Raw genomic sequence first — 14,063 nt, 5'->3', positions numbered from 1 at the left:
TTGATCATGTGTAATAACTTATAATAACCATTTTTCTTAATCAATTAACTTTTTCAGTGAAAATTGCATAAATACTTAAAATAATAGTAGCTTACCCGAAACACTGCTTTGTTGGCACTGGCTAATAAAGTTTTGTAATTCAAACCAAAGCCTGAGTGACGTATGTTACACTTTTTTATTGTTTTTTTTTGCGGGAAAAACAGTTAGCTGGCTAGCTACTCAACCAAAAATAACGTATCGGTTTGTGTACGTATTTCTGAAATACCTTTTCTCAAACGCATTCTTAGTTAATGTTCAAGTGGCACGAACGTGAGTACTGTATGCAGCTGAAAACTTGAGATGTTTACATGCTAGCATGGTCAGCTAACCATGTTGTTATTTTAGCCCAGCACCACACAGCTGACTTCGAACTGTCAAGAATGGAGAGTTTACTTGTCAAAGAGAGTCCGCTGTTGTTACCACTCAACAAGGAGAAAACTGTCTATGATGGATTTATCACGGTTCAGGTGGGAGAAACATGGTTTCTGATCTAGGTAACTGTTACTTGCGCTACAATCAAGTCAAGATAATGTTGTATCTTAGATATAATTTGTAACGTTGTTAGCTGTGTAGTAGTCGCGCGCATGCATCGATTCTTGGACAGTCAGCTGTTTATTTAGAAGTTGCCAGAAGAATATGGTTTGAACAAGATCTGATGACCTACTTTATCTACTATTGTTGCTATTTTATTTTAGGAGAGAGACTTCAGAATAAGAATACTGCTTCCACCAGATCATCAACTTAAACTGGCTAAGTAACGTTACAAGTCCCCTGTATTCTATGTGTGTGTGTGTGTGTGTGTGTGTGTGTCAGAGTCCGAGAAAGACCGACACAAGAAATTGTCTGTCAATTCCTCTCTCTGTTCATCTGTTTCTTGCTTTCTCTACACGCACACAGACAGACTTATGCAGAGGATTCTTGGCCTCAAACTTAATGATACATGTTTGCTTGCCCTCTTTTATACCCCAAATTAATTATATTTCACTCTAGTCCCCTGGATCAAATGGAATCAATGATTCACTAAATATCATTCTGCATTGCAGGCTTCAATGCTGCTGGCAGTTGAAACAGCTATTGTGTGGATATGGACACATAGTAAAACAGGTAAGAAAAAAACAAAGCTAACCACACCAACACTTTAATAACTCTAATGAATTGAGAGGCCAACTCATTTCAGATGAAGATGTTTTCAAGGATAGGTAGACTGGACTGCTTAGTGAACTGTATGTTCACTTATGTATTCCATCACTTGCTGTGTTTCATTCGCTTGTTGAAAAAAATATTTTCCACTGCATAATTAACATTGCCTTGGAAATGTCCCTATTTGTTATGTGGTCACCTCTGGGTTATTGGGATTAGATTTATATTTCACCCCAGGCTGTAAAGTTCATTATTTTCACAGGCTTTAAGCTATCATTAATTATTAAACCTAGTGGCAGGCTCCATTAATCACAACTTTGGCCTTGATTTGAACAGCTACTAAGTTGGTTTGAAAGAAGACACTACAGTAACATTTAATTTTCCAGCTGATCAGAGATCTCTCTTGTTGTTTTGTCTTTTCGCAGAGATTACATCACTCTCCTGATCTAGTCAGCTTTGTTCTGGAGCTGAAGACTGTCCTGGTAAGAGCATCTGTTTTTACCTTTCAGATTGATATTGACATATTCCTTGATGTCATAATACATACAGTAAAATAATACCGCACTGAAATGCTGGTGATTGAATGTAAACAGGAAGTGTTCTGTTCCAGGAAGTGGCCCTCAAGTGCAGGCCAGAGTGTCGCTCCATCCCCCCTCCACAGTACTACTCTCAGCTCATCATTGAGATGGAGGACCTGGGATGGGATAAGTATGTACTGGGGCAAGTAGGGATAGGGCCAGGAGCTTTACCATGTGACCTGACCAGGAAAAACTCTTGTCACTAGTCATAGAATATAACTATGACCTGCATTATTTCCTGTTGAGTTCTATTATACCAGCCAGTGACTAACTATTACCCTATAGCGGCCATACCATCAGCCTGAACCATAAAATAAAGGCTTAGGACAATATTATACTGCATTAATAACTGACTCATAATGACATCCTTATTTTTTTGTTGTTGAGTTATAGTTAAAGCCAGATCCCATTTAATAACACTGTCTAGCTATATGTCAGCCAGGGCCAATACCGTCTTCTCTTTGTGACTGGTGATGCATCTCAGCTACCATTTAGCTCGGCTACTCATTTTCCACTTTCCCTATTAATGACTACAGCTGCAATTATGATATTAGCAAATGCAAATTGGTCTAATTGAAGACCCTACTCTTAGGTTTAATGGGGGGGATGTTGAAGTTATGTGGAAATGAGGTGAACGTCATTTCAATACTGTATTACCTTTAGAGGCATTACGCAGCAGGCCTCAATGCACTCGAGATTCGTTTAACGTCTTAATTGGCAGTGGCATTAATAGCCAGGCTTTTCACTCATTTTGTCTGCTGATGGGTGCAGGCAAGAGAGGCTTGCGTTGAGCCTGGTCATTTGAATGGGCTTGAGACTGCCTTGAGAAGTCATGAGTTAGTGAATGGGAATATGGAGTCAAGTATCTCCACTCCAGCCCCCTCTATGCCCAAAACACATGCTTTAAAGTGTTTGGCATCATTAAATAGACACAACTTTATTCCATATTCACAACTCTTTGAGGCATATACATTTTTTTCTTCTCCGTTTGGAGTAAGAGGTGTGTGAATGTGTTTTTGCCTTGACCTTTTGTGTATTGCTCTTCAATCTGCCTTTAGGTCTCCCAAAGACCGTATACCACGTGTCAATCTCATTCCACGGAGGGCAGTGTCTGCAGGTTTTCGCTCCTCCCTTGTACTTGATTGATGAATTAAGGTCACTAATTAGTAAACAACTCCCCTCACCTGATGGTCTAGATCTTAATTGACAGGAAGGGGGGGGACACGGACACTAGGCCCTCCATGGATTGACTTTGACACCCCTGCCGTATACTTTGCCTTTACCCCTAATGTCCATACATCCATTTGGCTTTAATTGTAATCGATATAGGTGTCACATCTCCCTAACTTGGAGGAGTCTACTAGGCATCATTGAATATATTTTTTTTTTGTGTGTGTTTACAAATGTATTAAAAATAAGAGAAATACCTTTTTTACATAAGTATTCAGACCCTTTGCCATGAGACCTGAAATCGAGCTCTGGTGCATCCTGTTTCCATTGATCATCCTTGAGATGTTTCTTCAACTTTATTGTTGAGTCCAACTGTGGTAAATTCAATTGATTGGACATGATTTGGAAAGGCACACCCCTGTCTATTTAAGGTCCCACAGTTGACAGAGCAAAAACGAAGCATTAAAGTCGAAGGAATTGTCCGTAGAGCTCCTAGACAGGATTTTGTCGAAGCACAGATATGGGCGAAGGCTACCAAAAAATGTCTGCAGCATTGAAGGTCCCCAAGAACACAGTGGCCTACATAATTATTAAATGGAAGAAGTTTGGAACCACCAACATTCTTCCTAGAGCTGGCCACCCAGCCAAACTGAGCACTCGAGGGAGAAGGGCCTTGGTCAGGGAGGTGACCAAGAACCCCATGGTCACTCTGACAGAGCTCTACAGTTGCTCTGTGGAGATGGGAGAATCTTCCAGAAGGACAACCATCTCTGCAGCAATCAGGCCTTTTCCTCAGTAAAAGGCACATGACCACCCACTTGGAGTTTTCCAAAAGGCACCTAAAGACTCTCAGACCATGAGAAACAAGATTCTCGGGTCTGATGAAACCAAGATTTGGCCTGAATTTCAAGTGTCACATCTGGAGGAAACCTGGCACCATCCCTACGGTGAAGTATGGTGGTGGCAGCATCATGCTGTGTGGATGTTTTTCAGCAGCAGGGACTGGGACACCAATCAGGATTGAGGCAAAGATGAATGGAGTGAAGTACAGAGAGATCCTTGATGAAAACCTACTCCAGAGCGCTCAGGACCTCAGACTGGGTTGAAGGCTCACCTTTCAACAGGACAATGATCATAAGCACACAGCCATGACAACGCAGGAGTGGCTTCGGGACATGTCTCTGAATGTCCTTGAGTGGCCCAGCCAGAGTGCGGACATTGAACCCGATCGAACATCTCTGGAGAGACCTGAAAATAGCTGTGCAGCAACGCTCCCCATCCAACCTTCCTCTGCATCTGAATCCTGGACTTACTGACAGGCTGCCCCTAGTTGGTAAGAGTAGGTAACAACACATCCACCATGCTGATCCTCAACACGGGGGCCCCTCAGGGGTGCGTGCTCAGTCCCCTCCTGTAGTCCCTGTTCACTCATGACTGCACAGCCATGCACATCACTAACACCATCATTAAGTTTGCCGATGACACAACAGTGGTAGACCTGATCACCGACAACGATGAGACAGTCTATAGGGAGGAAGTCAGAGACCTGACCCTGTGGTGCAAGGACAACAAACTCCCTCAACGTGATCAAGACAAAGGAGAGGAGTGTGGACTTCAGGAAAAGGAGGACCGAGCATGCCCCCATTAACACCGACGGGGCAGTAGTGAAGGTTGAGAGCTTCAAGTTCCTTGGCGTCCACATCACCAACAAACTAACATGGTCCAAACACACCAAGACAGTCGTGAAGAGGGCACAACAAAACCTATTCCCCCAGCACCATCGAGAGCATCCTGACGGGTTGCATCACTGCCTGGTATGGCAACTGCTCAGCCTCCAACTTCAAGGCACTACAGAGGGCAGTGCGTACAGGGGGGCAGTACATCACTGGGGCCACGCTTCCTGCTACCCGGGAGCTCTATACCAGGCGGTGTCAGAGGAAGGCCCTAAAAATTATCAAAGACTCCAGCCACCCTAGTCATAGACTGTTCTCTCTGCTACCGCACAGTAAGCTGTACCAGAGCGCCAAGTCTAGGTCCAAGAGGCTTCTAAACATCTTCTACCCCCAAGCCATAGGACTCCTGAACATCTAATCAAATAGCTAACCAGACTATTTGCATTGCCCCCCTCTTCTACACTGCTGCTACTCTCTGTTATCAATGCATAGTCACTTTAATAACTCTACCTACATGTACATTACCTCAGTACCAGTGCCCTCGCACATTGACTCTGTACCGGTACCCCCTGTATATAGCCCCGCTATTGTTATTTTTTCTGCTGCTCTTTAATTATTTGTTATCCTTATCTCTTACTTTTTTTGTATTTTCTTAAATCTCCATTGTTGGTTAAAGGCTTGTAAGTAAGCATTTCACCTGTTGTATTCGGCGCATGTGACAAATTTGCTTTAAATTGAGCCAGACAAACCTTGAGAGGATCTGCAGAGAAGAATGGGAGAAACGCCCCAGATAGAGGTGTGCTAAGCTTGTAGCGTCATACCTAAGAAGACTTGATGCTGTAATCGCTGCCAAAGGTGCTTCAACAAAGTACTGAGTAAAGGGTCTGAATACTTATGTAAATATCATATTTCCATTTTTCTAAAAACCTGTTTTTGTCATTATGGTGTATTATGTGTATATTAATGAGGGGGGGACTATTTAACTATTTTAGAATAAGGCTGTAACATAACCAAATTTGGAAAAAGTCAAGGGGTCTGAGTACTTTCCGAAGGCACTGTAATAGTGAATGGAATTTTACATGACTGTCTGGCTTTCTACACAGATCTCATACTTTTCATACTGATATCTGGAGTACCACAGTTCTCATCATTACTTTAACAAATTACTTTTTCACCACTGTGTACAGCTAGCTCCATCCATATACTGCTCACTCAAACACACGTGTGTCATCTGTTCCTGTTTTCTAAGCAGCTCCGTTCCTGTAGTTCCAATTGCACTGCTATCATCAGTCTTCACAGTGGGGCATCACACTGTCACGCTGTGTCCATCGCGCCAAGTGCCAGCCAGCCCCTGCTATTGTGGGGCGGGAGGCCGCGTGTGAATGCAGAGTAGAGGATATGGGACTGTGATTCAAGAATGGAGCTGTGATACTGATATGCAGAAATGTTTTTGCTAGATTGTCACTGCAATGAAATGGGAAGGGGGGAAAGAGGGAGATGAATTGAGTGAGTGAAACATTTTCTGTGTGTTACTAGATTAAAGGAGTGAGGTGCGGTGTTGGGTCACAGTGTGTGTGTTCGAGCATATTTCCACTCATTTCTGTGGTTTTGTCAGTTTTACGATCATCCTAGTCGGGTCCATCAGAAACGCTGCCCTGCTCCATGCCTTCAGAAGTTGCACACTGACCACCACACCACATAAATCTTCAGCAGAAATATGGCCATGTCAGCCACAGCAGAGTTCCATTACTGCACTGGAAATCTAGGAGGAAGTTACCCCCCAGAGTCTAGAAACTGATCTAGGGTCAGTTTGACATTTCCTCCGCTAAAGGTTAAGGTTAGGATTAGGGAAATGTAAGCTGGTCCTAGAGCTGTACCTACGGGGATTTCTATCTGTTTAGACATCTTACTGCCTCTCAGAGGGTGTGATTAATGGGCTACGATGGGAGCAACCTGCTTTCCCTCTACTAAACACCTCTGAGTCTGTCTGTGTGTGAGAACGCATCACCTCTTTATGCAGTATGTGTCTGACCAGACTGACCAATATCTGTGTGTTCCCAGGCTGGTGTCCATTGACACAGAGTTCCGCACACTGAGACTGAGGGCTGAGGACTCCTCAGGGCGACAGCACATCGTCACCGTCAAACTGAAGCCCAAGGTAAGGGAACACACACACTATGCAGGCTAATATGTTCACACATGTACACTTACAGCTAAGCTAACTAAAGCCTGAAGTGAGAACACACACATTGTAACAGTCAATGAAAAACCCCAAGTTATACTCTTACACAGTACGTTCAAATATCCATCTTGTGTTAAAAAGACAGTACTTCTCTGAGCAGTCCCATATCTAGGACAAACATAGTTTGCTGAAGTCTGCGTGAGAGGTTCCAACACCCTGTGAGATGGAAGTGTAGAGATATCCACTTTAGATTCACAGTTGCATGATACAACCCTCCAGAAGCAGAGGAGAGGAGGGAGATAAGAGCATGTGGGCATAACTAGTAGAAATACATATGGTTGGTCCTCTTAAAAGGTAGAACATCTAGATCAGTTTTAGCACAGACTGCTCCTGCATCTTGGTTAGCGATAGCCGGCATATCACTCTTTCCATGCCTTCCTGCCCCTCCCTCTGAGTATAGCAGGGTGGCAGTGCTGGGTTCGGGAGTAGTGAGCAGGGTGGCCGCATGGCAAGTTGGTGGTAGCTGGCCCAGATGATATCCAGAGGAGGTGGTTGGTTTCACCCTGTGCCCACCTGCCTGTGTGCCCACCTGCCTGCCCCCGTCGCTGTGTAAAAATAGCCTGGATTCCCCCTGTGGCCCAGCTGCCTCGCCCGCCCTTCTCCCCTACCCAGGTCACCCCACATAGGCACAGTCAGAGGGTGGAAGGTAGGCGTTGGCATGCAGAGATAGGGAGGAGGGGGGGGCAGGGAGAAAGTGATATGTGGAAAGAAGGAGAGGAATCATAAAAAAGAGATGTAAGGAAAGGGTGTGGGTTACTTCCTGAAAAACACATTTACCAGTAGGCTATAGCCTGTTTAGTGTACATACAGTATTGGAACAGTCAAGTACCCAGGGACATTGATATACATGTTTGCCAACTCTAGGGTGTTAAGGCAAGTTTCCCTCCTATTCACAGCACCCTGTAGAGGCCCCATGGTGCTCCGCAGACCTACCTGTTCCACTGGCCATGACTTGGACACCACAGGTACTGTACACACAAAAACATCACACTGTTTCAGTCCAACTGTCTCACACTCGTACATGGGAGTGGAAATTGCCAGGGACCAATATTATCACGATACTTAGGTGCTGATTCTATATGTATTGTGATTCGATACTGGGATTTTATTGCGATTTGAAATTCCAAACATATTGCTCACCTATGTCTGCTGCAGAGAGACAAGAGAGCCATGAGAAAACAAATGTTGATCAGTCATGGAATGAAAGTGCTGAAAACATGTTGGCTCACTATTTAAAAATATGGATAACAAGCTATAGGATGAAAAATACCAGAGTTGTAGCGCAAGTACAGCCGACTAGCGCTAGCTAACGCAACCTAACAACAAAGTTGTTTTGTCAAAAATAGTATTGTGATATGTAACTATATTAATTTTAGATTTTATTTTTCTTTACTACTTATACACACTAACACACTTTTTCAGTTGCAATTCACACACTTTTAACTCCTATTTTTTTCTCAGTTACAGTCAGTAATATTGAGCCCTAGACACTGACAGCTGTTCTCTTGCTATGTGCTGGGTGTGTCCCTCTACACGTGTGTGTGTGTGTGTGTGTGTGTGTGTGTGTGTGTGTGTGTGTGTGTGTGTGTGTGTGTGTGTGTGTGTGTGTGTGTGTGTGTGTGTGGTACATGGCAGCCATACAGAGAAGACGAGCTAAGTACAGCGCTGCCGTATGGAGCCTGTCTGCCTGCTGGGCAGCTGATGGATCTCTCCTGTGCTGTGAGAGGAGTGTGTGTGTTGTGGGGGAAGGGCTTGTCTGTCGGCTGTCCTGACATGTTCATTTGAATGAGTAATTATTGCCTGCTCTGTTGCAGGGCCAAGATGTGCCACACTGTGTTTGTGTGAGAGAATGAGAGGGACAGAGAGACACTGTAGTTTGTGTGCACATTAGAGAGGAAAAACAAGACAATTCGTCATATACACTCAGTGGCCAATTTATCAAGTACACGTTCCCATTGAAAATGGTTCACTCCTACAAGACAGTGAGTCACGTGGCTGTGGTTTGCTATATAAAGCAGGCAGACAGGCATCGAGGCATTCAGTTACTTTTCGGTTGAACGTAAGAATGGGCAAAACGAGTGACCTCAGCGACTGTGCGTGGTATGATCGTCGGTGCCAGGCGCGCCAGTTCCAGTATCTCAGAAACAGTTGGCCTCCTGGGCTTTTTATTCATGATAGTGTCTAAGGTTTACAGAGAATGGTGCTACACACTCAAAAACATCCAGTCAGCAGCATTCCTGTGGGCTGAAACAGCTATTTGATGAGAGGTCGAAGGAGAATGGGAAGAATTGTGCAAGCCAACAAGCGGGCCACAAAAGGGCAAGTAACAGTGCAGTACAACAGTGATGTGCAGAACGGCATCTCGGAATGCACAACTCGTCGTTCCTTGTCACCGATGGGCTATTGTAGCAGACGACCACACCGGGCTCCACTCCTATCAGGTAAAAACAAGAAGTGGCTCCACCAACACTGGACAATTGAGAATTGGAAAAACATTGCCTGGTCAGACAAATCCTGGTTCCTGTTGCGTCATGCTGATGGCAGTCAGGATTTGGTGTAAGCAACATGACACCTTGGCCCCATCCTGCCTATTGTCAACGGTACTGGCTGGTGGCAGTGGTGTAACGTTGTGGGGAATGTTTTCTTGGCACACGTTAGGTCCCTTGATACAAATTGAGCAATGTTTTCCAACCCAAAGAATTCAGGCTGTTCTGGGGCACAAGATGGGTGTACCTAATAAACTGGCAAATGAGTGTATGTTCATACAGTAATACATACCTGTTTTGTGTCTTTTAAAATCAGTGTGTGGTGATTGACGTACGAATCAGATTGTGGCTGGGCAGGACCATTGGTGGGCACCAGACCCACCAATGCAGGTGTGGCACAGCATGAGCAACCTCTGCCAGCAGTCTGTGTGTTTGTGAGTCCGTGCGTGTACAACTGTATGTACCGGACCTACAGTAATAGATGATTAGAATCCTATCTGTCATCAGCCAGGAGAAGAGGGCCCAGGCAGATGCATCACAGTACCCACAATGTCTACACAAGCCACCATTATAAAGGCTTTAGGTGTATCCATTCATACATCATTACTCCATTTGAACCACACTAGATGATTGCTTTTATTAGAAGTGTTTTAGTATGTACGGTTAGGCTCTCATTTCCTCAGGAGTTAAGCCTGTAGCGAGGATAGATCTGTTTTTACTCAGTGCTAGATGAAGAGGCCTAATTGAGGCACTCAAGGAGTACTGAGCGGATCTTAGCTTTCCACAGACACACACTCTTACATCCTGCCACTCAAATCCAGCAGGAATTCAATTACCAAGCCCCCTTTTACTGGGTCCACTGTATTTCTATGGAGCCATAACCATAATCACGCCACTGGCATTAATTGGCCAGTAATTGCGGAGTCTCTGCACCTGTGCGATGCTAAATTGTGTGCACTGTGCTGGCACAATGACCCATCATTTTTGGTTCATTTCTCTATTTTTTTTTGTACGTTTTTTTTTTTTCTCCCTCATGTCGGATTTCCCGGGACAAAGCTAGTCTAAAGGGAATTTGTTTTTTTGAGCCTGTGCCTGCATTAAATGCTGAATAAAGAGTCAAATCATTTTCTAAATCATGTTTGTATATAATGTTTCATCTTCACCTCACAAATCTAGGCAAAAATATTTCCCTAACTGTTAGATAGCTTAGTTGGTGTAAATTGTGGTCATTTTAATACAAATAAACTTATTAGGTTACACGGGTCATTCTCTCCAAGGTCAGACCTTTTATAGATGCCAATTTTTCTGCAAATCCTTACCATTTAATGTACATGGGTATAATGATACAGTGCCTTCAGAAAGTATTCATATCCCTTGACTTTTTCCACATTTTGTGTTACAGCCTGAATTGAAAATGGTTTAAACTGAGATTTTTGTTACTGGCCTACACACAATATCAAAGTGGAATTTTGTATTTAGACATTTTTACAAATTAATTAAATATGAAATGTCTTGAGTCAATAAGTATTCAACCCCTTTGTTATGGCAAGCCTAAATAAGTTCAGAAGTAATCATTTTAAAGACTGAGCTATAATCACTGCCAAAGGTGATTTTTAACATATATTGACTCAGGGGGTTGAATACTTATCTAATCAAGATATTAGTGTTTTTAGGTTTTATATATATTTTACAAATGTTAGAATTTTTCTTCTACTTTGACATTAAGAGTATTTTGTGTCAATCATTTTTTTTAGATAAAATATAATTAAATACATTTTAAACTCACTTTGGAACAACAAAATGTGGGGAAAGTGGTGTGAATACTTTGAAGGGACTGTATTAACTACCGGTAATTATAATTTCTCAGTTAATATCATTTATTTCTTTATTCAAAAAGTATCCACCCACACATTTGAACCCTAGTTTAGGTTGTCATACCGGTGTTCTGTTCCCCACAGAGTTCTCTGGGTCATGTTCACACTCAGTTCCTGCTGCTTCTAGAGTCTCTGGCTGAGTTTTGGGCGGTTCTAGATGAGATCGATGAAAAGACCTGGGTTCTAGAGCCAGAGAAACCCAGCAGAGCCGACACCATGAGGAGGATTGCCATCGGTAACGCACACACAGACATGCAAACTCACCAACTAGAGACCTCTATAGGCCATAATTAACCCTCATGCACACTGAACTAAACAACAGACCACTACTGCTACTACCTATCACTTTTTCATCATTGCTTCCTTTGTGTTGTGGTCAGCTATTCCTCGTCTCCAATCACTGATTAACTATGTCTGCAGCAAATAACGTGTCCATAAAAGTGGAGGTTGACACACAACACCCAAAGATGTTGCCAGAGTGCTGCCTGCTTGGAGCTGAGCATGGTAGGTGAAAGACTATACTTATGGTTGTTCGTTTTTTTAATCGATAATGTATATGAAATGTGTACCCTATATTAAATGACGGCACACTGCCATGTTTCATTTTATTTTATGCATCCTCCTGTTTATGAACTGATCTGACTCAATTTGATAAGCACATGTAGTATTGAGGAAACCTGGCTTCCACCTACCCTTATTCTATCATATCTGTGATCACAGACAAAGGAAAGCTGTATTAAAAAGGAAAGCTGATGAATGTGTACTACCCAACAAAGTTTTTTACAACATAATCATGCTTTTGATTTGGTACGAGTAGGAGCGGACCAACCAAGGTCGAGTTTGTTCTATTTAAGTCCTAACAATTGTTGCCAATTGTTTCTTTAAATCCAAGGTCATGCTTGGCCAACAGTGCCACACAGAACTCATTGTTGGTTGCCTAGCAATGCTATTAAACACACACTGCTGTCGCCAAGACTGAGGCAGGCAGCGACCCTCAAATAGATGGGGTCACGCAGAAATATTGCTTTTTGCATTTAAGAATAACAAACAACAGAATGCAATGATGGCTGTACACAAAGACGAGGCTCATGGGGTGGAACGGACTAGAGCAGAGCGTTTATGTGGAAGTTATTGGAATATTTCCTCTTTGCCTGACTCTCTGTCATCAAATATGAAGAGCTGTTTGTAAGAGCCTGTGTGCTGCATCCAGGAAAACACTTGACATCACCCCAAATTAGATGTGGGGCAATGTTTTCTGAAATGCATTGAAATGCACAAAAACGACTGTTAAATCCCTCTGCAAGTGTTGTGTATCTCTAAACCTCTCTTTTTACAATGTCCATTTGGAATTCACAACTTGTGTGGGTTATTTTCCCCTGCAGTGGTAACACCTTTGAGGAACAAGCTGAATGCCAACATGCATTTATGGTAAGTTAGGTAGTCAGTCATTTGGATACAGTCTACTTTTTGGTATTATATGTTCCATACAATGTGATTCTAAATTAACGGTCTTCTATGCCATTTCAACGTGATAGCATTGGTCAACATTTCCTAGCTGGGAGAGAAAGACATATTGGTCATAATTGCAAACTTCTCTTCCCTCCGTCTCGCCTTCATTTGCATGTGTTTAATTAGTGTGTGAAGGAGCTGTTTTGTGTCTTTCAGGAACCCGGACTGCAGCATCTTGCAAAACCTCCGGGATGTTTTGGAGATAGAATTCCCATCACCTGCCACCCACGAAAAATCTGTACGTTGCATTTCCCTGTTTCAAACACCAAGCCCTCACAATTACCTCTGCCGAGGAATCTTGTGTATAGAAATATATTTTTATTTCTGGTCTTTTTTGTTTGCTGGAGGTGGGTGTGCATCCCCTTTAATTGGGTTGTTTACAGATAAGATCATTAGAATAACAAAGATGGCAGAATCCTCGGCACTATCGAGATCGCTTTAATCACACCCCCATTTATCTCTTTTTTGCCGCCGGATGGGTTGAAAGGGCGCAGTGTTTATCCACTGTCGCCACGGTGATTAATGCCTCAGCATCATTAACATTCCGAAGAGCAAAGTTTACTTTACCAGATGTTGAAATTGTACCTGCCATCCTCTTTTTAATGGATCGCTTGGAGAGAAAAAGGGCTTCTCGTTACATGAAAAGAAATATGCAAACAGAGAGGGAAAGGGGACACTGGTAGAGGGGATAGACAGGAGGAGAGCTACTAAGAATGTCTCCTGTAGAGTTTCAGTGCGGAGTGTGGGATCTGTTACGCCTACCGTCTGGAGTCGGCCATTCCTGATCAGGTGTGCAACGACCCTCGCTGCGGCCAACCCTTCCACCAGGCCTGTCTGTACGAGGTAAGGGACACGCACACAACTATCCTACCCATGTCTGTTTTACAAAACACTACACACTATCCAGGATAAGACATGAATTTAAAATCATTTGTTATAAATTCATACAAAAATGGGATGTGAATGTTTTTTTTTTAAATGTCAAATTCATTTCAGGTGTTTGGCTTCTTTGCATTTCTCTAATCTTGCCACTACAGGCACAAGGAATTGGTCGACTTCAATTTGACTAGTTCCTGTTAGTTAGTTTGACTAGTTCCTGTTCGGTTTCTCTCCAGTGGTTGCGTGGACTACCTTCCAGTCGCCAGAGCTTCAACATAGTGTTTGGAGAGTGTCCCTACTGCAGCAAGGTATTTCAAGCCGCCATATGGCATTAAGACTCACTTTACAGTCGATGTCCTTCATAAAAAGGTCATAACATACCTTATAAAGTTTCAAAAAAGGTAATATAGAGCGCTGTTCATGCACAATAAGTACATTGAATATAGCAGATCACATTTAGTAGTGTGGAGGTA

General features: G+C 43.0%; 1 protein-coding gene and 1 long non-coding RNA gene across 5 annotated transcripts in view; one reads left to right on the top strand and one right to left on the bottom strand.

The window, feature by feature from the left end:
- The window catches only part of LOC112253011, a 46,320-nt gene extending 46,164 nt beyond the window's left edge, over positions 1–156 (bottom strand). Inside the window, exon 1 of one of the 2 annotated variants that reach the window (XR_002953920.2) lies at positions 96–156. This is a non-coding gene — a long non-coding RNA (uncharacterized LOC112253011). The remainder of the gene's footprint in view (positions 1–95) is intronic. The other variant, XR_002953922.2, reaches the window with a different exon arrangement.
- fancl (FA complementation group L) overlaps positions 127–14,063 on the top strand; it is a 14,270-nt gene continuing 333 nt past the window's right edge. Inside the window, exons 1-14 of one of the 3 annotated variants that reach the window (XM_024424863.2) lie at positions 127–246; positions 385–506; positions 735–793; positions 1,083–1,143; positions 1,605–1,661; positions 1,790–1,887; positions 6,662–6,758; positions 7,739–7,807; positions 11,287–11,437; positions 11,623–11,706; positions 12,585–12,630; positions 12,868–12,949; positions 13,438–13,554; positions 13,827–13,898. In XM_024424863.2, the coding sequence (XP_024280631.1) occupies positions 420–506; positions 735–793; positions 1,083–1,143; positions 1,605–1,661; positions 1,790–1,887; positions 6,662–6,758; positions 7,739–7,807; positions 11,287–11,437; positions 11,623–11,706; positions 12,585–12,630; positions 12,868–12,949; positions 13,438–13,554; positions 13,827–13,898 (1,080 nt within the window). In that variant the 5' untranslated portion in view covers positions 127–246; positions 385–419. Of the gene's footprint in view, positions 310–384; positions 507–734; positions 794–1,082; positions 1,144–1,604; positions 1,662–1,789; positions 1,888–6,661; positions 6,759–7,738; positions 7,808–11,286; positions 11,438–11,622; positions 11,707–12,584; positions 12,631–12,867; positions 12,950–13,437; positions 13,555–13,748; positions 13,899–14,063 lie in introns of those variants that run through there. The other 2 variants (XM_042323572.1, XM_024424861.2) reach the window with 2 other exon arrangements.

This window comes from Oncorhynchus tshawytscha, linkage group LG06, assembly GCF_018296145.1.
Source record: "Oncorhynchus tshawytscha isolate Ot180627B linkage group LG06, Otsh_v2.0, whole genome shotgun sequence".
Taxonomy (NCBI): Eukaryota; Metazoa; Chordata; class Actinopteri; order Salmoniformes; family Salmonidae; genus Oncorhynchus; species Oncorhynchus tshawytscha.
This window is presented reverse-complemented; position numbering and strand designations above follow the sequence as displayed.